Consider the following 26,631-nt stretch of genomic DNA (forward strand, 5'->3'; position numbering starts at 1 on the left):
ACAGTTCTTTCAACAGCAGTTAATCTACATATCTTTGCCTTGTAATTTTCCTTTAACAAGTGTAGGCTGATTAAAATCAATTTGAAATTGGTTTTATGTTATTGAAATGCCACTTGAAGGAGACCTTTCTTTTTAAAAAGGCATTTCTATGAGTAGAAGTACCATTTTATCATTCTGCTTTTATACTTTGCACAAGTGGCAGCATTTGTTTTGATCCACTAAGTAACCAAAACAAAGAACACTTTAAATTTTCTATATCACGAACACATTTTCTCTACTCTCCATTCATATCTTCTGTAATTTAACCAATCTGCCAACATTTTGTTTGGAATTATAATTTTAAATTTTTGAAAAGGTACAAAGTTTATATTTTCTTAGTCTTCATTGACCTTTAGAAGTATTTATTTGGAACAAAACTAAATCAAGTAAATATCAACATATAATGCATTTCAATTTATTTCTATAGTAGTAGCTATTATAATATTTCAAGAAGACATCCTATATTATTACTGATAGTTTTAACGAATGGGGGGAATCTCGTCAGGTACAAATATAATGAGAAATATGGCTAACAAAATATTTACATTCTGACTGATAAGCATAAAAATATGTTCACATATGTTCTGGGGTTTAACAAAATTTCTGGTGCATTAAACTAAGAATACATAAATTCATTGTATCAGAATACAGCCAGAATATTTTTTTAAGTTGAAAAACATGTTTTGTTTTCTTCAGAGGGTGAGATGGTAAAAGGACTAATTCTAATGTTTAAAATGTCATGCAAGTTGTAAATTCTTAAATGAATCATATATTCCAATTTGATAAATGGTATGAAGTAGAAGGAAAACAGACTTGAACAAAAAAGAATGTTATAAGATAGCCTAAGACATAAGAGAAGGAGAATGAACAATTTAAATATCTATTAAAGAGAGATAGTAATTTTTTTTTGCCAGTGCAAAACCGGTCAATAGCAAGCCAGCTAATGAGAATTTAAATTGGTTATAATACCATGACATTGAGTTGTCAGGTCATATTTCATTTCTCATATTTATAAAATCTTCATTAAAATTATTTATACATCAATAGATCGTACCCTTAAAGAATGTTTGAGAAATCAATAAGCAGATTTTGACAAATGATACACTAAAAAAGACCATATATGTATAACATATAAGTATATATATTGTATGTATATATCATATATATATTTATAACATCAATCATTTTGTGTTTAACTAGGTCTACATATAGACATATGCATATACAGATAGGCTAGACACAGAATCATAGTATACATTTACAGAATGATTAGAACAGCATTAAGAAATTTAGCTTATAACTACAGTTATAGTTAGCCAGGAGGCTAATATTTTAAGTCTCATCAGAGACTTAAAAGTAAAGCAGTTGAGCAATAATGCTAATTAGGTATTTCACATTTAACCTTGCACTATCTTCTCAAACAGCCAAGCTTGATCTTTGCAATGGCCTCTCTCTCTAATTCAGCCACTGCCACTCCAGAGACAAAAGACCTTTGGGCTTTTCAGAACTCACAAGGTTACCACCAGTCCAGGTCAGAACAGAACCACTGCGGGATATTCAATCACCTAAAAAGAAAAAATACAAAGAGTCAGAAGTGACCATGTGTTCATGATGTCATAGAAACCAAGGGGAGACAGTACAGGAGTGCCTCCAACCCTGCCCAATTCAACTCTGTACAATATTTCCAAATAGTCTACGTGCTTTATAGATGGAAGGAGATCCTTGAAGAGCCCTGTATCTTACTTTTGTACAACCCCTAGAGTCACCAACTCTTCTAATAGGGCAGCCAGTAAGAGGATTGTCTTTCATTTCATTTTAGTGAAAGCCCTTCAGCAATGAATTAAGACATGTCCAGAAACCAGCCCCAACAGTTCTTCCTTACCCCTCACTCCCAGTTAACAGGTAGTAGACAGAGAATATCTACATGTTCCAAGGAACAGCACCTACAGGCCAACTCACCCATATTATATATGTTCATGTGTAATTATGTACATGATAATAACATGATATGGCCCAAACCCATGATTTCAAACTTTCTTTTAACTTTGCAATATATCTATACTTGAGGCCTCCACTTCCTCTCCTCTTACTTACTTCTCTATACTTTGAAGTATGTTTTCTGACTTTATCACTCAACTGAAACTGCTCTTTCCAAAGTTTTCTCTAAAGTCATCAATAAACAAACATTAACCAGGAACTGTACTAAGCAATGGAGATACAAATACAAACAAAAAACAAAGATGGTCCTCTCCTCAAACAAACAGCTTACATTCTAATAGAGGAAGACAACACATAAAAGAGAGCTACGCTGAAAGGGGTACCTGTGCAGGAGCATAGTGGCAAAGTCTGGAGAATGAAGGACAATGGATCTGGGCCCTTCTTCAAAATGAAGGTTCTGAGAGGAACACCAGTAGAAAAAGGAGGCTACAAATACAGAGGTTTGGGGAAAAGAAAGGAAAAGGGAAGGAAAGAAGGAAGGAAGGAAAAATAAATTCATTTATTAAGTACCTTCTATATGTATTGCCAGGCTCTGTACTAATCACTTTACATATGTTATCCCATTTGATCTGCACAAAACTATGATAAATAGGTGCTATTATTCTTATTTTACAGTTGAAGAAATTGATGTTAAGTAATTTGCCCAGAGTTACACAGATAGTAAGTGTTTGACTTTGAATTAAAGTCATTCTGACTCCAGGTCCAGCATTCTATCTACTGTGGCACCTACCTGCCAGAAAATACCATGGTGACAAAGTCCAGAGAGTGAAGCACGGTTGGTCTGGGCCCTTCCTCAAAATGGAGACTCTGGGAGAAATTCACCAATGGGTGAAGAGGGATGCAGGGATGGAGGGAAAAGGCAGCTGACTCATGGTAGAAAAGTCTGGACAAAAGTATTCTTTTAATTACTAAATACAATGGCCTTTTCTCAATCCTTGTCCTTCTTGACCTCTTAAAGCTCCTCACTGTCCCTTATCCTCACATCCAAGAAATTACCAAGTCTTGTCAATTCTTCCTCCACACCTCTCCTTTCCATCCCCTTCTTTCAACTTTCATGGCCACCACCCTGGTTGAAACCTTCATCCCTTCTCATCTAGAGTATTATAATGGCCTCCTAACTTTTCTCCCTGCTGACAGTCTTCCCCTTTTCTACTTCACCCTCCACAAAGCTGCCAAGGTGATATTCTGAAAGCACAAGTTTGATCATTTCACTGCTTTACTCAATAAATTCCAGTGGATCCCTATTACCTCTAGGATCAAATAAAGACTCCTCTGTTTGGCACATAAAGCTCTTTATAACCTGGCTCCCATCTAACTTTCCAAGATTTCCACCTTCATGCACTCTACAATTATACAAACTAGCTTTCTTGCTAGTTCTTCATTTATAGTACTCTATCTCCTATCTTTGTTTTTGTACAGGCAGTTTCGCCACACCTACAATGTTCCTCCTCCATCAGCCTTTCATTAAAGTATACATGGGAGTTAGATAACTTGCTTGAGTATAGCCTTCAAACCTACATTTACTCTATCAAATTAAATGTTTCTTTAAAAAATCAGTAAACAATATAATAGGATATAATACTCTCTGAAACACTTACCAAAATGACCATAAAATTATCCACAAAATCCTTTCTACTTTCTATTTTCAATGTGCATATGAATAAAAAAAGCATTTATTATGTGCATACTATGTTCCAAGGACGGTATTAAGCATTGGGAATAGAAATAAAAAAGGGACATAGTCCCTACCTTCAAGGAGTTTACATTCTTACAGGGGAAGGCAACACACATTTAGACTGGTAGTTGCAAATGTCTTTTTGTTGCCTTTCTTTGGCAATAGTAAGGTCTGTGATCTTTTCTATTCCTTGGAAACAGAAATCCTTTGATTTCAATTTATTTCTATAGTAGTAGCTATTATAATATTTCAAGAAGACATCCTATATTATTACTGATAGTTTTAATGAATGGGGGGAATCTTGTCAGGTACAAATATAATGAGAAATATGGCTAACAAAATATTTACATTCTGACTGATAAGCATAAAAATATGTTCTCTTTGAAATATATGGAAAACCAAACTCTGATTACCTTTAAAATTGTGGTGCCTCCAGCAGATTTCTGTATTTTGTCAAGACCATTTCACTCTGCTAATTTCTTTACAATGCTGTGGTGCAGTCCAATTGCACCAGTTAATTATGATCTTTCTCACATCTGCTATCCTTTTGGTTTCACCTACAAATGCTCTCAGAATGATCTGGCCTCTCTAGATTCAATTAACCTCTTTGCAGGCTTACATTTATCTTGATGCATTTATTATTTTGTGAAATAAATGAGTTTTTACTCTAAACTAGTGTTGCCTTTAACAACAGGGCATTAAAACATGTTACTTAGTTTGGAGAATCCTGTCAAGTTCTTTAGAGAATTTCCATACTTCTCCAATCTCTACAGTTGATATTGGTTCATAAATAACAATTATCTTAATAGTGGTCTGTTTTCGTCTATGTATCATAATGTCCAAAGATTCCTGTACTGTGGAACTACAAAGGGGGAAAGGGACATGTCAATGTGCCATGCCCCAGAAAAATTTCCTCTCCATCTGTGGTAATGTTGACTGTTGGAGAAGGAAGCAGGTGTATTCATTTCCTGTGTAGAAGTGCTATATTAAAAGAGGCAACAAAATTTAGAGGTTGGTCCTTCAGCTAGAAATAACTGAACTTAGGTCTTAGTTATCAAGACAAAAGAGCTAAGCTAGGAAGCTACCAGATGGTCATGTTTTCACTTTAAACCCATATGAGCTCCTCTCTGGACAGTCCTGCATCTACACTTCACCCGCGGCCTTCCTAGTTGTTACTTCAAAATCCCTAGCTGGGGGGGTATTCTCCACCCCCCCCGCACCCCAACTGTGTGCTGCTTGTTATCAATACTCAGTTTTTCGGGGGGGAAGACCAAAGCACGCCTTGTACATGGTGCACCAAAAGTCTTGGTGCAGTTTCAAGCTTTAATAGCTCGTAAAAGCCCCAGAACTTTCGGGACACCAGTCTACTGGCAGTAAAGCACGCCGTAATGGAGACGGTCCGGCAAAGTGGACATGAAGGGGCCTCACGCCCCGCCTCACGCCCCGCCCCCGCCCCGCTGGACCCTCAGTCAAATTGGGGGAGTGGGGGCGCCGCACTAGACGAAGGGCCCTTCCTGCTTTTATTTTTTTCTGGGATTCAACTTCACTGAGACTGTGTTCACCTCCCAGTCCCCATTTTAAAAGCTGCCCCTCCTGGGCGGGCTCAGACATGGCAGCCTGGGCCACGCCGCGCAGGGACAAAGGCTGCGCAGGAGACGCTCCCGCCTAAGGCGGGCAGAAAAGCCGGGCGAGATCCGGAAAACCTGCTCCACCCGGAAAAAAGGAGAAGAAGGGGTGCGGGGCGGGAGCGTAGGAGGCACCGCGAGGTGGGCAAGAGAAAGCTAGCCTGGGGCCGGAGGAAGCGTGACGAGCTCGGCTCAGCCCCCTGTGCCACACCCAACGGCAAGGCCCGCAATACGCGGGAAGCACAAAGCCCCTCCGACGCCAGGCCAGGCGATTCGACGCTGGAGGGGTGGAGGACCCTAGGCTCCGCCTCCTCCTGCGGGGGGGGGGGGGGGGGGGGGGAAAGGAGGGTTTTGCTCTAGGGCCGCGGCTTCTCTGGAACGTTCTGAGGAAAGGGTGGGGGCAAAGGCGCGCGCACGCGCGCGTTCCACAACCAACGGTGGAACATCCAACACCAGATGGCGCTGCAGCACTTAGTAGCCTGAGCACAAGACGCAAGGATTACTGAGAAGGGTGGTACCGGAACCTTCTCTGGGCTCCCACCCCACTTTGCAGCGCGCAGGCGTCAATCTCTAGGGTGCAGATACATGGGCCTCAAGTGGGTTACCACAAGGGGACGCGGCTGGGGCTGTGACCGGAACTTAGGGGCAACCACTGTTTTTGCGCGCGCGAGCGGTTGGCGCGAGGAGGAGGGGTGGGGGTGGGGGTGGGGGTGAGGGAGGACGTGGCGGGGAAGAGCTGCGCGCGCACCCAAGGTGGGGGCGGGGCGGGGCAGGACAGGCACATTACCTTGGCCTGCTGCGGCCCCAGACGCCTTTGCCGTCCCTGAGCCTCTTGGTTTCCCTGGCAGGAGCCTTATGCTCGGCCCATTCTGGCGCCCTTTCGTCCCGCGTGAGCCGTGGGCAGGGGCGAGGCTTCTCGGGACTCGGCCTCGGCCTTGGGGCGGGCGCCTGGCCCCACCCTTAAGGGCGGAAGGGGAAGGCTGAGGGAGCTGGCCAAAAACAACCGCGGTGGCGTGTGGAGCCGGGAAAGAGAGGACTTTGTTGTTGGGCGGGGGCGGTGCCAGCCGCGATTTTGTGAGGGGAAAAAGCGAGTTAAATTGAGAATTGTTGCCCATGACTGACCCGCCCCTCACACTCCCACCCCCCAATGCTTCTTTGGCGTAATGACCAAACTGCTCAAATGAATCATTTAAGATGCAGGCCATGGCGTCAGTTCTCCCCTGTGAAGTCCACAGCTCCCTGAAAGAGGGCCTCTTCCTTCGTGCAGTCGCATTCCTAAATTCTGATCCTCCATGGGTTTGGATTTTTACAAGGAGGCCATTGTCAGCGGATGGGCTGAAACACTTGAGCTTCCCTAATTTGAATAAAAGCTGGTCTATTGTACACTCCCATTGTGGAGATCCTGTTTTAGGGCATTGTTCTTAAAATGGGTCTCCAGCAGCGTCCTTAATTTTTCTTTTGGCATTGGTCGTAGAGGTAAAGGTTAAGTGTGCTTTAAGAGGATTGCATCAGACGAATGAGATTTCTTATTCCTGGGTCTTAATGAGTTCTCTGCTTCCATGAAAAACGTTAGCTTGTAGTTTTGCAATAAAATGCCCTTGATTTGTTTAATTCCAAGAACTGCAAAGTACTCTGAGGAGGTATATCTTTATGGCATATTTACTTTGGAAAATTAGAGGTTCACACAGCTATTTGTTAATCATCAAAATAGTTTGTTTAGTGTACATGGGGCATTTTGCAATTCAAATGAAACTTCTCTGCTTTAGTTTATCATCGTTTATAGGTTGGTGATAAAGTTAAACCCAAAAACAGAAGAAATAAAACCTGGAAATTTTCAGGCAATGATAATCTTTCAAACAAAGGGTTAAGTTCTACTTTGGGGTTCTTTGTAAAACAAAGTAATGAAAAATTGAAAGTTTAGTGAATTAGGTGAGATAAAGGTTGAAATATGGTAAAGAGTGCTAGATTTGGAAGTTAGGAAAGACCTGGGTTCAAATTCTACCTCCAACACAAATTGTGTGACTGGAAATTTCTGTAAGCCTCAGTTGTAAAATGTAGATGGCAATAGGAGTAAAACCTACTTACCTCACAGGGCTGTTCTGACAAGCAAATTAAAATATATGTAAAGCTCTTGGCACATCTTAAAATGTTATTTAATTGTCAATTATGTTAAATCAGGAGAAATTTAAGTGTGCTAGGCTTGTAGTACAAACAGAACAGAATTGAAGGCCACGGTGAGAGAAACAGACATTTTGAACTGGATGGAGCTTCAGAAGTTCAAACACCACCTTTTAGAGAGGGAAATTCAATCCCAGAAAGATCTCTGCATATTTCACTTGTTTTTCAGATTCAGTATGTATAAAATTGAACTAATCTTTTCCCTAAATCTATCCTTACCAATTTCCATATTTTTCTTAATGGCACCAAGCCTCAGTTTGCAAACTTTTTCATAGGATCAATTAGAATTTAGAGTTGGAAGAGAATTTAAGAGTTGGAAAGGACCTAAGAGGTTATCTTCTAATCCCTTGTTTCATAGATGGAAAAAAAAAATGAGGGCCAAAAATGCTAAGTAACTTGTCCAAAGTCATGAGGCAGAATTAAAATCCAGCATTCATTCTACAATACATGCTGCTTTCTTGTCCAAATTCCCACATTGTCAGTTGCCAAGTCCAGTCTACCTCCACAATATTTCTTACATCTTTCTCATCTCTATTCACCCTGCCACAACCCTAGTTCAGACCCACTTCTCACTTTGGACAATTGCAGTGGCTTTCTCACACTCATAGAGCTGTCGAATGAATCTTCCTAATCCCCAGGTCTATCTATTTCACTCCCTGCTCAAAAACCTTAAGATCATAGAATTTAGGGATTTAATTCTATGTAAGGGACTGTAAATGTGCCTCAAAGTTGCCTTTTGTACATTCCTTAGCCTGATACTTAAAGAGCTACATATTTTATGTTCAACATACTTTCTCAGCTTTGTTTCATGCTACTCCTTTCACACACTGCATGTTGGACAAAATGAACTATTCTCTAATCATGCCTTGGCCTCCTCTGCTACTACACTTACGCAATCTGCCCTCATACCCAGAAAGTGTTCAGAGTTACAGAATTTGAGGTTTGGAAGGGACCAAATAGCTTTCTAGTCCAATCAAACAGAAAAGGGTCCCCATGTATACCACACAAGTGGTATCCAGAGTCTGCTTGAAGACTTCTAAAGAAAGGTATTTAGGCAACTCACTACATGAAGTTTTTCCTGACATCTAACCTGTATTTGCCTCTTTCCAGCTTGTACCATTACTCTTCAATCTGCCCTCAATGACCAAAAAGAACAAGTATAATCCTTGCTACATCTGACAATTCCTTAAATATTTAAAAATATCAATCACACATACCCTGAATCTTCATCTTATCTAAGCTAAACATTGCCAGTTCCTTCAACCAATCCTCTTATGAGGTTAACTTTTTAGTTTATCAACTCCTTAAATTATGGCACCTCAAGAACTAAACACAGTACCCAAGGAAAGCTGACAAGGATAGAATACAGCGGTATTGTCTTCCTATTCCTGGATGCAATGTCTCTCTTAGTGCAGCTAAAGATTACACTTGAGTAATAATGAGTTTGCCTTCAAGTCTAAGGTTTGGTAAGCCATTTATCCCTTTTGAATTGTGTGTTCTGTCAGACACTCTAGCCCAGGAGTTGGCAACCCAAGTGCAGCCCTTTGACTGAATCCAAACTTCACAGAGCCTGCAGGCCGCAGGGTCCCCACTCCTGCTCTAGCCTGTCAAGATCTTTCTGGATCCCGACTGTTGTTCAATGTATTAGCTATCCTTCCCAGCTTTGTGTCATCTGCAAATTTAATGAGTTTACAATCTATTCCTCTGTCCAAGTCACTAAAAGAATGTTAAAGAGTACGGGGCCAAGCATAGATCCCTAGGTATTCCATTGGAAATCACCTGCCACATGGACATTGAATCACTAACATCTCTGATTCCAGCCATCTAAACAACTGAGCCCCGGGAGTTGTATTATGATCTAGTCCACATCTCTCCATCTTATACACAAGCATTGTGGAATGTACCTTATCAAAAGTCTTGATAAAATCTAGGTAAACCATACAGTACAATAAACATGTAAAGTGCCTACTACATAACAGGCATTGTTCTAAGCTCTGAGAATACTAACAAGACAAAGTCCCTGCCCTCAAAGAGCATTCCTCTAATGGGAGGAGACAACACAGAGGTAGCTGTAAAGGGAGTAGAGGGGAGAAGGTACCCAAGCATGATGACGGTGGAGTCAAATCCAAGCAGTGCAGCTGGTGGGAAATAAAAAGATTGTCTGGGCTTCTGAGTCCCCTTTAAATGGGGGCTCAGAGTGAGGAGTTTTTTTTGCTTCACTTTGGAGCCCTCTAATCAGAGGAGCAGACTAAACTGAGGGAGTGTGGATACCAAAGCTGATGCAGTTTGTGATGATGAGTTTCCTGGTGCTGAATTCTACTACTCATCTACTAGTTTAATAATCCAAAAAGAAAATGAAGTTATTCTGAGATAGTATGTTCTTGATGGAGTCAAGTTCAGCTCTATATAATTGCATCCCTTTCTAAATGTTCACCAACCATTTTCTTAATGATCCATTTTAGAATTTTCACAGAAACAGAAGTCAAGCTCACTGGCCTGTAATCTGCATATTCTGTTCTCTTTTTGGAAAATCAGGGCATTTCCCTAACTTCTCTTCCATTTTCCATGTTCTTTCAAATGTTCCTGACAGTGGTCCAGAAATTAGATCTACCAGTTCTGTCAGGTCCCAGAGTTCATCTGGGTTAGGTGATTTGAATTCATCAATACTAATAATAGCTTTAAGGTTCACAGCTATCCCCATTTTACATACAAAGAAACTGAGATATAGAGCTGTCAAATGAATTGCTCAGGGTACACAGCTAAGAAATGTCAGGTAGGATTTGAACTCAGGTTTTCCTAACTCTAAGACCTGTTACCTATTCACTGTGCTACCTTGCTGCCTTTTGGGGACCTAGATGCTCTCTTATTCTCTCCTTATTTATCTTCGCTATCTACTTCCTGTCAGGCATTTTTGTTCTCACGTCCAGTGCAGGTCACTCTGTTTAGCAGAGAAAATAGAAGCAAAATAAGAATTATCAGCTCTCCCTTCTCCCTGGGGTTTGTTGTCTTTGCCTCATTCACTCTAAGCAAAGGTCCCATCCTTTCTTTGACACTCCTTTTTCTAATAAAGCTTAAAAAAATCTGAAACCTTAGTTATTCTTGGAATGTCCTGTTAGTTTTTATCACTGTTTTAATAGGACTGTGCCATGCTCTTATGTCCATCCTTAGTTACATTGGCCTTGCTTTCATCTTCTCTATTTTTTTAAAAATATAAGTTGGTTGGTAAGTTCCCTATGCATACACATTTGATCTCTTCAGACAAATTTCATTTTTCATGTTCACTGGAATTGTTTCCCTTTGTATCTTGAAAACTCCATTCTTAACTCTATGATTTTTCTCACTTGAGAGCTTCTATAGCTCTAGTATATCATTCTTTGGAGAGCAAGCAGCTGCTTCTTCAGAGCATCAAGCTCCCTCTTCAGGAAGAACCTCAAATCTGTTTTTAAAACTCTCATTATGTAGCTGCCCTTTTTCATTTCCTTTCTCTGTGTAACTTTTTCATTCTCCAAAATTAGGGCAAGGGTTATATTTACTTTTCTCTACCTCAGATCCATTTTTTTTTCTCCATTGAAGCCTTTTTCTGTCCATGCAACTTCTTGCTTTAATTGACTGGTTCCTCCCAGAACCTCCTCTTTAAGAAGAGCACCTAGGTCAGCCATGTCTTCATTCCACTCTGAGCTCTGTTCCTGAGTTTCTGGACTTTGTCTTCTATTCTCTCTCACCTATACCTTCTCCTTTTTCTATCCCCACCCTTTTCAGCATCCTTTTATTGTCTTCCACAGTTAGAATGTAAGCTCCTTGAGAGCAAGGGGCTGGCCTTTCTATTTGTGTTGTTATTCCTTGTACTTAGAAGAGTGCCTAGTATATAATAATTTTTTAATAAATGCTTCTTGACTGCTATTTCCATTAGGAACACTTTATTCTCCCTAACAACCTGGAGTGAGTAGAAGCATTCTTTAAGGTCCTTCTCCTCCTCTAGGAAGAATGCCAGTTTACACTTACAGCACAAATAACAGTCGTGGGACTGTGATGAAATCTCCATACTGGTTAAGATTTTTCAGCCTTGTTTTCTAAAATTACATTGGGTTATTTATATCTCAACTCAAAGATTAAAACTTTTATAGCAAATTATCACCTCTTAAGGACAAGCTACTCTACTTCCTTTCCTTTTTCATCAACAACAATCCCACCAACCTCCCCTTCTGCCAAGTACCAACTTCTTTATTGTTATTATTGTTGTTCAGTCATTTTCAGTTGTGTCCAACTCTCTGTGACTCCATTTGGGGTTTTCTTGGCACATACTGGAGTGATTTGCTATTTCTTTCTCTAGCTCATTTTACAAGTAAGGAAACTGAGGCAAACAAGGTTAAGTGACTTGTCCAGGGTCACACAACTAGCAGGTGTCTGAGGTCAAATTTGAACTCTAGGCCCTTCACTCCATCCACTGCTCCACCTAGCTGTGTAGGTGAATGAAACCAAACCCTGGTTTCATCAGTTTGCCCTATCCACCAACCTACTTATCATCTCTTTGCTTTATGTTTTAATTGCTTCACTTATCTTGCCTCCTTTTGCCAACTACCTTCTTCTCTGTTCTCCTGAGGTTGAACTTCCCTCCTTTCTAAATGCTGATAGAGTTATCAACTCTTGCTCCTCAGTGGCTCCTAAGAGGGTTTGCTTTGTCAATGTGAAAGCTCCAGAGTCCTTCAGCACCTAGTCACACCTGACCAGTTAAAGCATTGAGAGATTCTGTTATTCCCAAAGTGCCTAGGCCCTGAGCTAACACACATGGTCTGCCAGAAGTAAGTAGATTAGTTCTGTGAGTGTCCTGTTACACATGAGCAGAAAGGCAGCACAGTATAGAAGAGTTTTGTACTAGAATTCAAGTGTGTGTGTGTGTGTGTGTGTGTGTGTGTGTGTGTGTGTGTGTGGTGGACTAGGTTATCTCTTCTAGCTTGAAAATTCTATTATTCTGGGAGTGGTGGTATGCACTGGGGATTCTAAGCCCCCCTCTACTACTAACTTAGTTGAATTAGTTCACTCTTGAGTCTCAGTTTCCACATCTATAAAATGAGGTTGGATTAGGTTACCTCCTCCCCTAAGATTCAATTAATATTCTTTCCAACTATTTGAAACAATTCTTTATGTTCCTTTATCACAAATAATAAAACATTCTTTTATGCTTATTTCAAAATATTGCTCAATAATATACCTCTTCTATTAGGAAGATAAGTTTTTATAACTACGTGGCTCAACAAGTGGAGCATTAATTTATAGCTCAAACTAGTTCTAGAAATTCCCAGCTTTATGCCTTTTTACTTGAAATGTTGTACTTATCTGCTATAAGTACTTAAAAAGTATACTGAAGTTGTCTTTGGGACATAATTTAAACAGCTACTCTTTGTATCAATACATCATGTTAACTTGACTCTTCGAAAAATTAAAGAATGTCCAAAGGGTTTCCATTGACGTTAATGCCAAATAAGTCTATTGTACTCTACTAGAAACATTCGTTCTTCTAATAGGTTTATGTTGCCTATCAGCAAGCAACATTGAGTATCTCAAACTGAGACTCAGTGAAAAATAACTTAGCTAGTTAGCAGTAGAAATGGGATTAAGAGACCCAGAATCACAGAATTTCCAAGTTGAAAGAGGCCTCAGAGATAAAGTAGTACAACTCCTTCATTTTTATGTGGTTGAATACTAGTCCAGTGTTCTTTCCTCTTTGCTGTGATGCTTTTGTGTTCCTTTTGCGCTCCCTACCTGGAATAACCTCATTTCTTTACACAGCTATCCAAATCAAACCCATCTTTGAAGGCTCAGCTTGTCTCACATTCTCTATGAAGCCTCTTTTGAAAACTTTGACCCAGACTGATCTTTTCCTTCTACAAATTTCTGTTGCATTTGTTGTCTATAGCTTATATTTTACAAGTTGATCATATATGGCACTTTATTGTCATTCATTTTATGTGTATATATTTTGTCACCTTAAGAAGATATAGACAATTCTTTTATAAAATGTTTTAATAATCTTTATTGATTTTTTGTATTGCCAAGATTTTCCTGCCTTCCTCCCTCTCTGAGAGTCATCCATATAACAAAGAATTTTTTTAAAAGAGGAATAAGAAAAAAAATTCAGCAAAACGAATCAACATATCAAAAATATTATTATATGCAGTATTCTATACCCAGAGACCTCTATCTCTGCAGAGGAATAGGGAAGGTGTTAGATAATCATTGTAAATATCCTATAGCACTTAATAGTAAGTAATAGTAAATACTAAATAATCCTCAAATATTTCCTAAATAATTTCCCTACATTAGGAATGTGGTAATACAGTTGGCTTTCAAGGTACACCACTTCAGGTAATGATCTCAAATTTAGTACATAATCTTGTAACATCTCTGCACAAATGGAAAAAGTAAACAGATGTTTGGAATCTCTTGAACGTTTACTTTCTCCTAACCTGTCTCATTGCTACCCAAGGAAGCCTCCTAGGGTCCCCCTCCTCATTGGTGACTCTTTCCCTGGGATCTCTGTTTTAGGAAGGACCCCAGCCATACTTCACCTCTCTTAACTTGACTTTCTCTAGACTCCACCTTTTCCTCACCTGCCACAGGTAGTCTTCTTCTTCCCTCCTTTTCAACATCTTTATATCTGTTATCTTCCCTATCAGAAGGTAAGCTCCCGGAGGATAAATACTATCTTGCTTGTATTTATATTTCCATTGCTTTGTATAGTGCCTGGCACATTTGTTGTTGAGTTTTTTCAGTTGCTACCAATTCTTTGTGACCCCACTTGGTGTTTTCTTGGCAAAGATACTGGAGTGTTTGCCGTTTCCTTCTCCAGCTCATTTTACAGATCAGAAACTAAGGCAAACAGGGCTAAGTGACTTGCCCAGAGTCACACAGCTAGAAAGTGTCTGAGGCCAGATTTGAACTCAGGAAGATTCATCTTTCTGACTTCAGGCCCAGCACTCTGTCCATTGTACCACCTAAGCTTTCTTTAAACCTGAATTATTACAATATTCCTCTTTGAAAACAATACTATGTATTGAATTCGTTTTTGGAAAAAAAAAAGTGTCAAACCAAGGGTAGCTTTCCCATAACCCCAATGTATTTATGACTCAAAGAATCACCAACCTTTCTAATTGCAGAGCATGATGTGATCTGGCTTCAGTGGTAACTCTGACCTCTGGGTGTTCTCTGTGCGCTTACTGCTTTCTGCAGCATTCCAACAGATTTAAGTATAGAGGTCTGGCAGCCCTCTTCCCTACTGCAGTGCACTCACAGGCACATCATTGAAACAAATGTGCCTTTGACTGTACTGAATACGATTATTGTTGAAAAATAAGAAGCTGTAAACCAGTGTGCAAAATTCCTTTTATCCCCAAGGCACAAATAAGCATATTGAAGGCTTGGAATGTATTTACTTCGGCTTTATCAGATAAAAGAATAACTACATGTATATTTCACATATTTAAGTTAGTTCAATTCAAACAAGCTACAGTGTTTAATGTCCAAAGATGAAGTTTGTATACACATGGGGGAAAAATCCTAACTGCAGACTTTTTAGAGTTTTTCTCATTGGATGTGCCATTGTTGTTACCCATTCAATGTAAGCAAGCTGGTTTGTATTTTGAAAAAAAAAAACTATTCCAATCAATTGACATATTTCCCCAACTAGTCATCTGTTTCCTGAACTTTTTTTTAATTACTGGTAAATACTTAAAGCATTCTGTGATTTGAAATTTAATAATTTATCATTTTTCTTCAATTAATGATTGAAATTCCTTTTACTTCTCTGGAACAAATCCTAATGCACAAAATCTCCTTTTGTTGAGTGTTAATATCAAAACCATATAATCTAATGATAATTTAACATAATGCTTCTAAAAATCTATAAGCATTATCAAATGAGAATTTGGGGTCAAATTTACAGTTAGTTAAGGTTGGTTTATTAAGTTGACCCATTAAGCTATATGTTATAATGAAAGCTCGTTTTCTTTATCAACTATTGAATGCAGTTTCAAAAACTTATTAGATTAGAAAAACTTATCAGATAATAAAGAAAATTAGAGGTATTTTCAAATTTTACCTTCTTATAGCATTGGGTATAAATTGGATATGAAATCTCTAACAAATCATTGGGATTGGGGATAATTTTGTGGTTTTTTAGTGGGAAGTAGAGTATTAGACTTAAGAGTTGGGGAGACCTGAGTTTGAACCCACTTCAGAATACTAGCTGAGTACTATGGATGAGTCGTGTAATATTTCTGGTCCTCTCTTTTCTCTTTTATTATATGGGGACAATAATACCTGTGGTAAAATGCCAGTTATTGGCCTTTTTATTGGTTAACTTTTTGGATAATAATAGAAAAATGAACTATTTATAAAATTATAATGCCTCACACATTCAATTTAAAGACATTCTTGGCTTATGAAGTAACCCTTATAATTTTTTAAAAATTGTATTTCTTATATTTGCAGGGAGGTATACAAAGAAGAAGCCTGATAAGGCCCTCTTAAATTCCTCTGAGTCTCCTAAATACGGTGATAAAATTCCTTGGCAAAATGTGAATTAGCCTGATTCTGGGTACTTCTCTGGCAGCTAGGTATCTCAGTGGATGAAGTACTGGACTTGGAGTTAGGTTCAAATCCTGCCTAATATACTTATTAGCTATGTGCCCCTAAGTAAATAACGTAACCTCTCAGCCTCAGTTTCATCTGTAATAAAAGCACCTAATTCAGAGTTGTTATGAGGATCAAGTGAGATGACATAGGGAGAATATGAACAGACAGAGACAGAGCCAAAATAGACTAGGGAAAGAGAGGAGCTACATAGAAACTTGGCACTCAGTTCTCTCAAGGGAAGCCTGCAGATCCATTTAGCTCCTATAGGACACCACATGACCCCTCCAGAGAACTGTCTGCACCAGGAAACTAGGTGTACATGGAGCCATGAGGTCCTCAAGAGAAAAGGAAACCATGCAGCCGGCAGTATGCGAAAGAAGAGGTGAGCTAAGAGGATTTCTTGGGTCTAGCCAGGTGCTACAGGGATGTAAACTAGTAGCAATGGAGTGGCAGTGATAGACTAGTGGAAGAGTTGTTGGACCAATCAGGAGATTGAGCGAAGGAACGTGAGGGAGAGATGTGGAGGAATCCAACTAGACTTTGACCTTCATCAGCATTATGTATTATATGAATTCTGAATGTCTGGAGTGTAGCAGGTAGAGAAGAATCAATTTTCCTTTTATGCAGGGCAGAAGTTTTAATCCTAGGGTAATACTATAATTTGAAGGATTATATAGGTTTAAAAAAAAGACAAGAAGCTCACTGAGAAAGGAAAAGAGAGCTGACTTTATTGTTTATAGGCCTAGGCAAAAAATTTTTAAAAATTTTTTTTCAGGTTAAATAAAGTTTGTTCTACATTCAATTTCTTATTAGCCCAAGTACTTACATGAGAGCTGAGGGGGCTTTTACCATTTTTGTAGAGATCAAAATACAAGCCAGATTCTGATTTTTTCAGGGGAAATGCTGGGTGGGGACATGAGCTAAAAAAAAAAAAATAATAAGTGTATGAATCTGTGAGAACCTTCCAAAATTGACCTTGGTCTAAGTAAACCAAGAACTTTGCAGCCATGGCTTTTGTATTAACTTTTAGTATGCTATTGGTAAAAGATTTTACTCCCACCACTGGACACTCATAGCATGAAAAACAGAGTGATAGCTATAAACATTGGACCCAAAGCACTTTAAGGAGCTCCGACTATATGTGGTAAGCACTGGAGATACAAAGAAAAGTAAAAGTCAGTCTCTGCTCTCAGGAGCTCACAGTCTAATGAGTACTGAGAAACTCACTTGGTCAATGGAGAAGGGGGATGTGACCCTGTTTCTGGGTTTCCCCCAACCCCTACCTTGATGCCCTCTGCTACAGGAGAAACTCTGCTTTTTGAAAAGTGATCTAGAAGCTTGACAAAGCAGTTGAAATGTCCTTACAGGAATGCCTGTCAGAGAGGGAGAGAGAGAAACTTTATTATGCACTTTCTAGGTGATAGAGACTATAATAAGTGGTAGATATAAATACAAGCAAATATAACAGTCTCTGCTTTCAAAAAGCTTACATTCTAATGGGGGCAAACTACAGGTAGGGGTGCTGAAAATTAGTGGGGAGAAGAGTAGCCAAAGTCAAGCCAAAGAGGGGATAGAGTCCAGGTGAAAGGGAGGTAGAATATGGCTGGGGTCCTTCCTAAAATACAGTTTCTTCAACTGATTTCATCCAGTGGCTGAAAGTACTTTACTCCTCACACCTATTTACACATTTGATTGTTAATAATTGATTCAATAGAGGTGCCTAGTTTGTTCATACCTAGTTTAAATATTTAATTCTCACCTAATAAAGCTATCAGGGCTTAGAGAATCTTGTTAGTTACCTTAATTGGGGTTGAAGGTGTGAAACATCTTTCTTACAAAAGTTTAAAATAAGAATGAAAAGATAATGAGGATACAAACTAGTAATCTGTCAAGTGGAATAAGGAGAGTAAAGCTTTCAGAATGTAATTTTGTATATTTGAACTGAATATTCTTCCAATAGTTAAAAGTTAATGATAGCAAAGATACCATAATTACCAGGAGGCATTGCTGACCAAGTATCTAAACCTAGTCAGTGATGAGTCAAGGAATATCAATCCCATGTTCATTCCAGTGATTACATACTTCACCCAGAACTAGAGGACACTCAGGAGCAACACCCAGCTCTTGATGCCTCTCAGAAAGCTTCTCTCTCTCAGTACATGGTGTAGTGGAAGAACATTGGATTTGGAGTCCAAGAAATCTAGTATCAAATCCCAGTTATACCACTTCCTGCTTGTGTGACTGTAGGCAAGACATAAATATTTCCCCCTCTCAGCCTTAGTTTTCTCTTCTGAAAATGAAGAAATTGGACTAAATGACCTCTAAAGTCACTTTGAGATCTAAATTTATCATTCTGTGATCCTATTAACCACTACAAGAATTGGGCGCTGGTAACTTCTCCGATACCATACAGTCCAAAATCCTTTCTACACAAACCAAAGCCAAGAGCTCAAATACAACAGGAGCTCAGATTCAACCCTCCCATTTTCCTGTAAACAAACCAAAAAGCAAGTGGTTCAAAGAAACACAGTTCAGGTGATTACCTGAATAGAAGCATACCACCTCTATGCCATAACCTCTCACCACAGGAAGAAAAAGTGCTTGTATAGTCTGAAGTTCTCAGCTGGATCCTACCCTGAGACATTTCCCAGTTCTTTTCCTCATTTGCTGCTCTAACACTGGCAGGGAGCTTGAATTCCACCACAATCCTCCCTCCCCTCCCCCTAACTGCATCTAAGCTTTGCTCACTCACTGGGCTATATAGTGAAATGAACATTTCCCTAGTTGAGTTCACATCCTGCATCACTTCACCTGTATTGCCATTTGCCAATAATTCAAACTCCCTTCACTCTTTGGCTCTTTCCATAATTTTCCATAATTGTAAAAAAACTCGACAAAGCTTTTCAGTTGGGCCGGTCCTGAGGCACAGGCCAATAAGCTAGGTCATTCTTCCTTTCTTCCTCTCCACTTTCCTATTCTTGTTATAGGGAAGAGGTAGAGCAGGGCAAGGAGGTGTATTGTATCAATAATAATGCACAAAAATATTAAAAAACTTAAAAAATAATAAAAAATAATAACAATGCACAAATATGTGGGACTTTATGACTTACAAAACCCTTACATACATCATCTCATTTGATGCTCAAAATAACCTTGTAAGGAAAGCAGTGTAATTACTTGTTATGAGGGTACTCTCCCAAACTCACAGAGTAGGTTCCCAAGATTAGGATATCCCAGGTTTATAATATCTCTGGACCTATATCCATTAAAACTATTGCCCACAAGCCCCCATTAATGTGTTTATCTTCAATAGCCAGAGGAGAAAATTAGTTCAAAGCAGAAGTATTTAATGAGATGATATAAATTTATTGATGTATACAATAAACCTTATACATTTTTATATCTTTAAAAAAACTTTCAAAGTATAGTATTTCCTTCTTTGACTGCAATCACTTGTTTTACATTTGGCATTGAAACACCTACTCTTTAATTGTTCATAATGAAACTACACATCATATTGCGTATTAAACATTTCTTTGATGAACAATCCCTTTTTCCAAAATTAACCTTGATTATTATAGCTTATGGGTTTTTAATGTGGTTCAGATCAGGTGAGCCCTCCGTCTACTAGATCACGTTCATCTTTCTCTTAGACAAATTTCTTACCCTTTCAAAATATGTGATGTGTGATATGGTAAGAGGTTATGTTGTATTGAACCTGATTCCCACCATATACTCCAAATATTGCCCCTGCTCAGCTTTTGCTCATGTGTTTGCCTCACCTGAAATTGCTTCCCTTCTTCCACTCCTTCCCCCTTTGCCCAGTTATATCACAATAATTTACTATTTTAGTGCACAGAGTCTCTTTGAACCTATCTCTTAATGACTTATAAAAATTATTTCGCAATTTATCACTTAGTTGTGACCTTAGTGTTTCACTTGCTAAATTTATCTCCCCAAATAGATCACAAGCTTCTTAATAGATAGTGGGGTATAGTGGAGATGGTTGTGGATTTGGAATACAGAAAACCTGGATTCATATCCCATCTCTGGCACGCACTTATGTGTGACCCTAGGCAAATCACTTCACTTCTCTGAAAGTGTCAGTTCCTCATCTGTAAAAGTGGAGGTAATGACAGCCATAGTACCATCCTCACAGAACTTCTGTGAGGTTCAAATAAGAGAATGTATATAAAGTACTTTGAAAATCTTTAAGTTCTGTGTAAAAATCAGCTGTCATTATTATTGTAGGTATATTGACGATGGTGGTGGTGATGATATAACCAGATGTTAAAAACCAATTTGCATGAGACTTTTCTTACTGGTAGAGATTAATTACCCAATAGTGCAAGTATGCTTAAGGAGCGAAATTGGAAGAGGAGAGATCTTGATATTTTGGCTTCCAGCTTCAAGGAAGAAAACACACAATGTTCCAAATTCTCTTCAGAGAGAGAACTCTGAAGGGAGAGAGACTTTGGGAGGAAGCAGGCATGTAGAAAAGCCAACACCTCCATCATGTCCTTGACTCCATAGTCTTTACCTTCTTCAGGTTCCTCTCCCTAAAGAGAATCTGGAACAATACTGAAAGTAGAAACTATATCTTATGTCTCACTTTGGTTCCTCTATAGTGCCTTGCTTGTTGTGAGACACATAGTAGGCAGTCAGAAAGATTAATTACCCCCTCCCCAAACCATCATATGCTCATTATTCACTGGAAATATTTGATTTCTAAAAACTAGCCCTAAGAATAAGTACAGTGTTTACCATTTGTTCCCCAGAATTAAAAATACTATATGAAATACCACCCAAAATAAATGTGAAGAGATGCTTTCAAAAAATATTCAAAATACTGTCATCTCCTCAGAGAGTTGGAAGAGAGCATCTTTGCTTTTTTAACTATGTCTTTCTTTTCTTTATGTTATTTGATGTGGTGATTTATATTAATATATTTAAGGTCACATTTTCTGGGCTACCAGAATTGGTATAGCTGAGGCCTATTTGTGTGTACACACATCTGACAACTGAATGCATACTTGCCCACTTTGCAAATGCAAATTAAGGTCTTGTGCATGCAAAAGCCATGGACACTTTGAAATGTCAACTATTCGTTATGTAAAATGATATATTTAGCTTTCTCAGATGTCATGATTTTGAAGTTGTAAGACACAACCAAAACCATTCACAGAAATAACTCTCACATGAAGCTTTGGAATGCTCTGGAGTGTATAACATATGTTTAGTGAAAGAGAATTCAGCTGACTAAAACTTATACATATTTTTAAGGAAGAGATGATAATATAAATAGCTTCATAAGATGTGGGGCCTGGATCCTGTATTTCTTGCTTTGGCAGAATTTGTGCTGACTTTCATAAGGGTTCTTGCCCATGAAGTAAAGAAGCATACAGTGAAGCCAAATTGTATCTTTATTAGGATGAGAAGATGGCTTTCAGCAAATATAGCCAGAGGAGAGGGATGATTTTGAAACCAAGCCTCATACAATATTCATCTTAGCAATTGCTTTTTGTGTAAAACCAATATTATTATGATAATAATGCATCCACAGATATTCTAAAGCTAGAAATAAATCATAATTTCATATTTTGACCCAAGATAATCAAGGAATTTCTTAGTTAAAAAAAAAAAACCAGAAAAGTGTTACTTGGTGCAATGAAGATCTTTGGTTTCTGATTCAATAGCATTTTTTCTATCTCCTCCAGAAATGCATTTGAAACAAACTTTAACTTTATAGTAGAGTTAATATTTTTAGATTTCATGTATTCTCTCTGGTTTTTCTTGCTTCTAGGCACAGCCCAAGGGCTCAGAATGGTCAGACTCTATGGCCTGTGTCATGAAAAAGTTAGAGCAGCTAAATTTAGATATTGAAGAAGCTCTCAGTGCTGGCTCTTCCCCTTCTCATACTCCTTCTTTCAAAAGGCGCAAACAGCAGGTAAGATTACTTTGATTTTATTAAATATGGTCTGTTCAATTCAATTCAACAAAGATAAATTAAATAAATACTACATGTAAGGCATTGCACTAAAAGGTTTTAGAACTAAAAAGATAAAAAACAGCGTAGTCCCTGTCCTCAAGAAGCTTATAGTCTGGTAATTATTGCATGGTAAATGTAAATCATCCCAGAAGTAACTGTGATTTGGGTTAGGATCTCAGATATTCTGTACCTCTTGGGTGAAAAAGAAATTGGGGAATGCATGCTTATATTTTGTAATGGGAGCTTTGGTGATTGAAAACTTAGAATTTCTCAGACAAACCAAGTGGCAAGTAAAGCAATGTCTTCCTTTGGGAGACATAACAAAATAGGTAAAATATTTGCATTACTTTGAATAACTAGGATCTAGAAAGTTTTTTTTTAATTGAATGAATAAGCCTATAAAATATTTTATTAAATATGTTTAAAAATCTCTCCATTTTTTTTTCACTGAAATGCGGTATATGCTGCTTTACAAAGAAGGGAATTCCAAGTTTTAAAACCAAGTCTTAAAACTCCAAGTCTTAAAATTTAACTTAATTCATGAAACCTTTGGACAAACCTAGTGGTATGTAATTTATGCCTAGGATTGTGAAAATTTAATAGGGCATGAAAAGGTTTGGCAACATTTTTCCATAAGGCCACTAGATAAAGATTTTATAATATAACACAAAAGCAAACTTTTGGAAAGCACCTGCTGTGTATAGAATACCATCCCTAGTGTGGATAGATTCAAGATGCAATCAAAGGTTAGATCAGATACAGTCCCTATCCTTGAGGAGCAGCTTCAGTCAGTCCAGTAGAGGTATGGAACAAACACAAAGGGCTGGTTCAAGTGGAGCAAATGTGAAAATAGAAAGAAGGGGATGAGTTTAAGAGATTTCGTGGAGATTGAATCAACAGGACCTTATGATTTGTTTAAAATAAGAGGAGAGGGAGCAAAAGAAGTCAAAGATTCAGTTTGACAATTCAGTATCCAACATTCCATTTCTCAACTTCAGTCATTTTCACTGGTTGTCCCCTAGAATGGTCTCCCTCCTCATCTCCTGATTTCTTTGGCTTCCTTCAAGTCTCAGCTAAAGTCCAACATTCTGCAAGAAACCTTTCCTGGTCCTCCTTAATCTTAGTGCTTTCCCTCTGTTGATTATCTGTTGATTTATCCTGTATAGATCATTGTTGTACATGGTTGTTTTGTGTTTCCTCCCCCATTAGACTGTGAGCTCCTTGAGACCTAGGACTGTTTTCCCCAACTTTGTTTGTATCTCCAGAGCTTAGCACAGCGTCTGACTAGTATGTAATGGTTGCTTTATAAATGCTTGTAGACTTGACTTGAATTTCCTAAGCACTTACTATGTACAAGGCATTGTGCTATAATCTCAGAATTATGAAAATGAAAGGTAACAACATGACCAAAAATAGTGAACTCAGAAGGTAGAAAAGGTTTACAGAGAAAGGTAATGAGCAATGATATCAAATTTTGATCTGTTGAGTTTGATATTTAGGTCCTATAGGCAATTGAAAATATTGTTATAAAGCACAGAAGTCAACCCAGAAGACACATATTTGGGAGTAAACTGCACAGAGATGATAATTGATGTCCTTGGATTGAGTGAAATTGGCCAGAGAAAATATATATAGAGAAAAGAAGGACAAAGACAAATACAAAATGAGATAGAGAACATATTTTTATGGGGATAGCATAGTGGAAAATATAATAGTCTTGGAGTCAAGAAGCCTGGGTTCATATCCTGGTTCTAATACTTATTATGTGACTATGAGGTCTCACCATTTAGCCTATCTAAGCCTCACTTTCCTCCTCTGTTCAATGGACATGCTTGCATTTCCTGCCATACAGATAGGAAAGGATTTTGTAAACTTTTAAAAAAACTATATAAATGTTAATCATATCATAATTTGATATATTTTCATAAAGCAAAATGGTACTCAATCATATATTTGAGAGTTGGAAAGGACCCTAGCCTCTGTCTGGTTCAATCCACATCAACATGTATTAAAAGTGGTAGTACAGCTTCTGCTTGAAGACCTCTCTATATGAGAAGCCCGCTACCCTTTGAGATAACCCATTCCACTTTGGGGCAGTGATAATTGTTAGGAAGTCTTTTCTGACATGGGTGGCACAGTGAATAGAGTGTTAGGCCTGGAATTAGGAAGGCCCAAGTTCAAATCCAGCCTCAGATACTTACTGGGGCATACAGAACAAGTTGAATCTCTCTTCAACGTGGAATTTTTTAAAATACTCACACACAGCTGTCATGTTACCCCTGGGTCTCCTCTTCTCCAGGTTAAACATTCCTAGTTCTTTCAAGCCACTCTATAAGGCATGGACTCAAGAATGTTGACATCCTGGTTGCACTTTTCTGGACATTCTCCATATAATCAGTATCCTTTTTAAACTATGATGCTCCAAAATGAAAATGATACTCCACATGAGGCCTAAGGAAGGCAGAGTATATTGGAACTATCATTTCTGTATTCCTAGAAAGTATATCTCTTTTAGTGCAGCTCAAAATCACATTTGTTTTTTGGCTGCCATATCACACTGCTGACTAAGAGTAAGCTTACATTCCACTAAAACCTCCAGATCTTTTTCAGAACAACCACTGTCTAACCATGCCTCCCCCATTTTATCTTGTGAAGTTGATTTTTTTAATACTCAAGTATAAGACTCTTCATTTATCTCTGACAAATTCCTTATGAACAGATTCATTCTTCGGCTGTAGCTTTTTAATATCTTTTTGGAGCCTGGTTCTATTATTGTTCAGTGTTTTAGCTGACCCTCCCAGCTTTTCTCTCCTCTTCCTCCCAATATAACTAAAAAAAAATCTTTTTATTGTCCTTAGTTTCACTTGCCAACCTTGGCTCATTCTGAACTTTCACACTCCTGATACTATTTTATTTTGTTTTATTTTATTTTTATTTTTATTTTCATTCATTTATTTTGATTTATCAACAATCACTTCCATAAGCTTTTGAGTTTTAAATTTTTCTCTCCCTCCCTCCCCACCTCCCTTCCCAAGATGGTCCACAATCTGATATAGTCTATGCATATATATTCCTATTAAACATATTTTCACATTAGTCATGTTGTAAGGAAGAATTAGAACTAATATAAGGAACCACAAGAAAGAGGAAACAAAACAAAACAGAAGGAAAAAAAGAGCAAATAGTATGCTTTGATCTGCATTCAAACTCCACTTTGGATGTGGATAGCATTTTCCATCATGAGGCTTTTGGAGATGTCTTAGATCCTTGCATTGCTGAGAAGGGCTAAGTGTATCAGTTAGTCATCACGCAACATGGCTGTTACTGTGTACAACATTCTCCAGGTTCTGCTCACTTCCCTCAGCATCAGTCCATACAAGTATTTCCAGGTTTTTCTGAAGTCCACCTCATCATTTCTTATAGCACAGCAGTATTCCATTACATTCATAAACCATAACTTGTTCAGCCATTCCCCAATTGATGGACATCCCCTCAATTTCCAATTCTTTGCCACCACAGAAAGAGCTGCTATAAATATTTTTGTGCATGTGGGTCCTTCTCCCATTTGTATGATCTCTTTGGGATACAGCCCTAAAAGTGCTATTACTGGGTCAAAGGATAAGCACATTTTTATAGCCCTTTGGGCATAGTTCCAAATTGCTCTCCCAAATGGTTGGATCATTTCACAACTCCACCAACAATGCATTAGTGTTCCAATTTTCCCACATCTTCTCCAACATTTATCATTTTCCTGTTTTGTCATGTTGGCCAATCTGATAGGTATGATGTGGTACCTCAGAGTTATTTTGATTTGCATTTCTCTAATCAATAGTGATTTAGAGCGTTTTTTCATATGACTATAGATGGCTTTAATTTCTTCATCTGAGAAATGCCTGTTCATATCCTTTGACCATTTATCAATTGGGGAATGACTTGTGTTCTTATAAATTTGACTTAATTTTCTATATATTTTAGAAATGAGGCCCTTATCAGAAACACTGTTTGTAAAAATTCTTTCCCAGTTTTCTGCTTCCCTCCTAATCTTGGTTGCATTGGCTTTGTGCAAAAACTTTTTAATTTAATGTAATCAAAATTATCCATTTTGAATTTCATAATGTTCTCTGTCTCCTATTTGGTCATGAATTCTTCTGTTCTCCATAAATCTGACAGGTAAACTATTCCTTGCTCTCCCAGTTTGCTTATAGTATCAGCCTTTATATCTAAATCATGAACCCATTTTGACTTTATTTTGGTATATGGTGTGAGATTTTAATCAATGCCTAGTTTCTGCCATACTCTTTTCCAGTTTTCCCAGCAGTTTTTGTCAAAGAGTGAGTTCTTATCCCAGAAGCTGGGGTCCTTGGGTTTATCAAATAATAGATTACTATAGTCTTTGGCTACTGTTTCTTGCATACTTAACCTATTCCACTGATCCACCACTCTATTTCTTAGCCAGTACCAAGCAGTTTTGATGATTGCTGCTTTATAATAAAATT

At 38.2% G+C, this 26,631-nt stretch overlaps 1 protein-coding gene and 1 long non-coding RNA gene across 2 annotated transcripts in view; one reads left to right on the top strand and one right to left on the bottom strand.

Annotated features, from left to right (window-relative positions):
* Window positions 1-26,631, top strand: part of STARD13 (StAR related lipid transfer domain containing 13) — a 708,719-nt gene that overhangs the window by 189,453 nt on the left and 492,635 nt on the right. The window contains exon 3 of the mRNA XM_027877625.1: window positions 21,950-22,093. Within this exon, the coding sequence (XP_027733426.1) occupies window positions 21,950-22,093 (144 nt within the window). The remainder of the gene's footprint in view (window positions 1-21,949; window positions 22,094-26,631) is intronic.
* On the bottom strand, window positions 1,236-6,254 carry LOC114054449. Its single transcript, XR_003570481.1, has 3 exons — window positions 6,125-6,254; window positions 2,361-2,463; window positions 1,236-1,604 (listed from the first exon to the last, which is right to left on the bottom strand). It is a non-coding gene; the product is annotated as an uncharacterized LOC114054449 (long non-coding RNA).

This window comes from Vombatus ursinus, unplaced genomic scaffold, assembly GCF_900497805.2.
Source record: "Vombatus ursinus unplaced genomic scaffold, bare-nosed wombat genome assembly UNPS02014813.1, whole genome shotgun sequence".
Lineage (NCBI taxonomy): Eukaryota > Metazoa > Chordata > Mammalia > Diprotodontia > Vombatidae > Vombatus > Vombatus ursinus.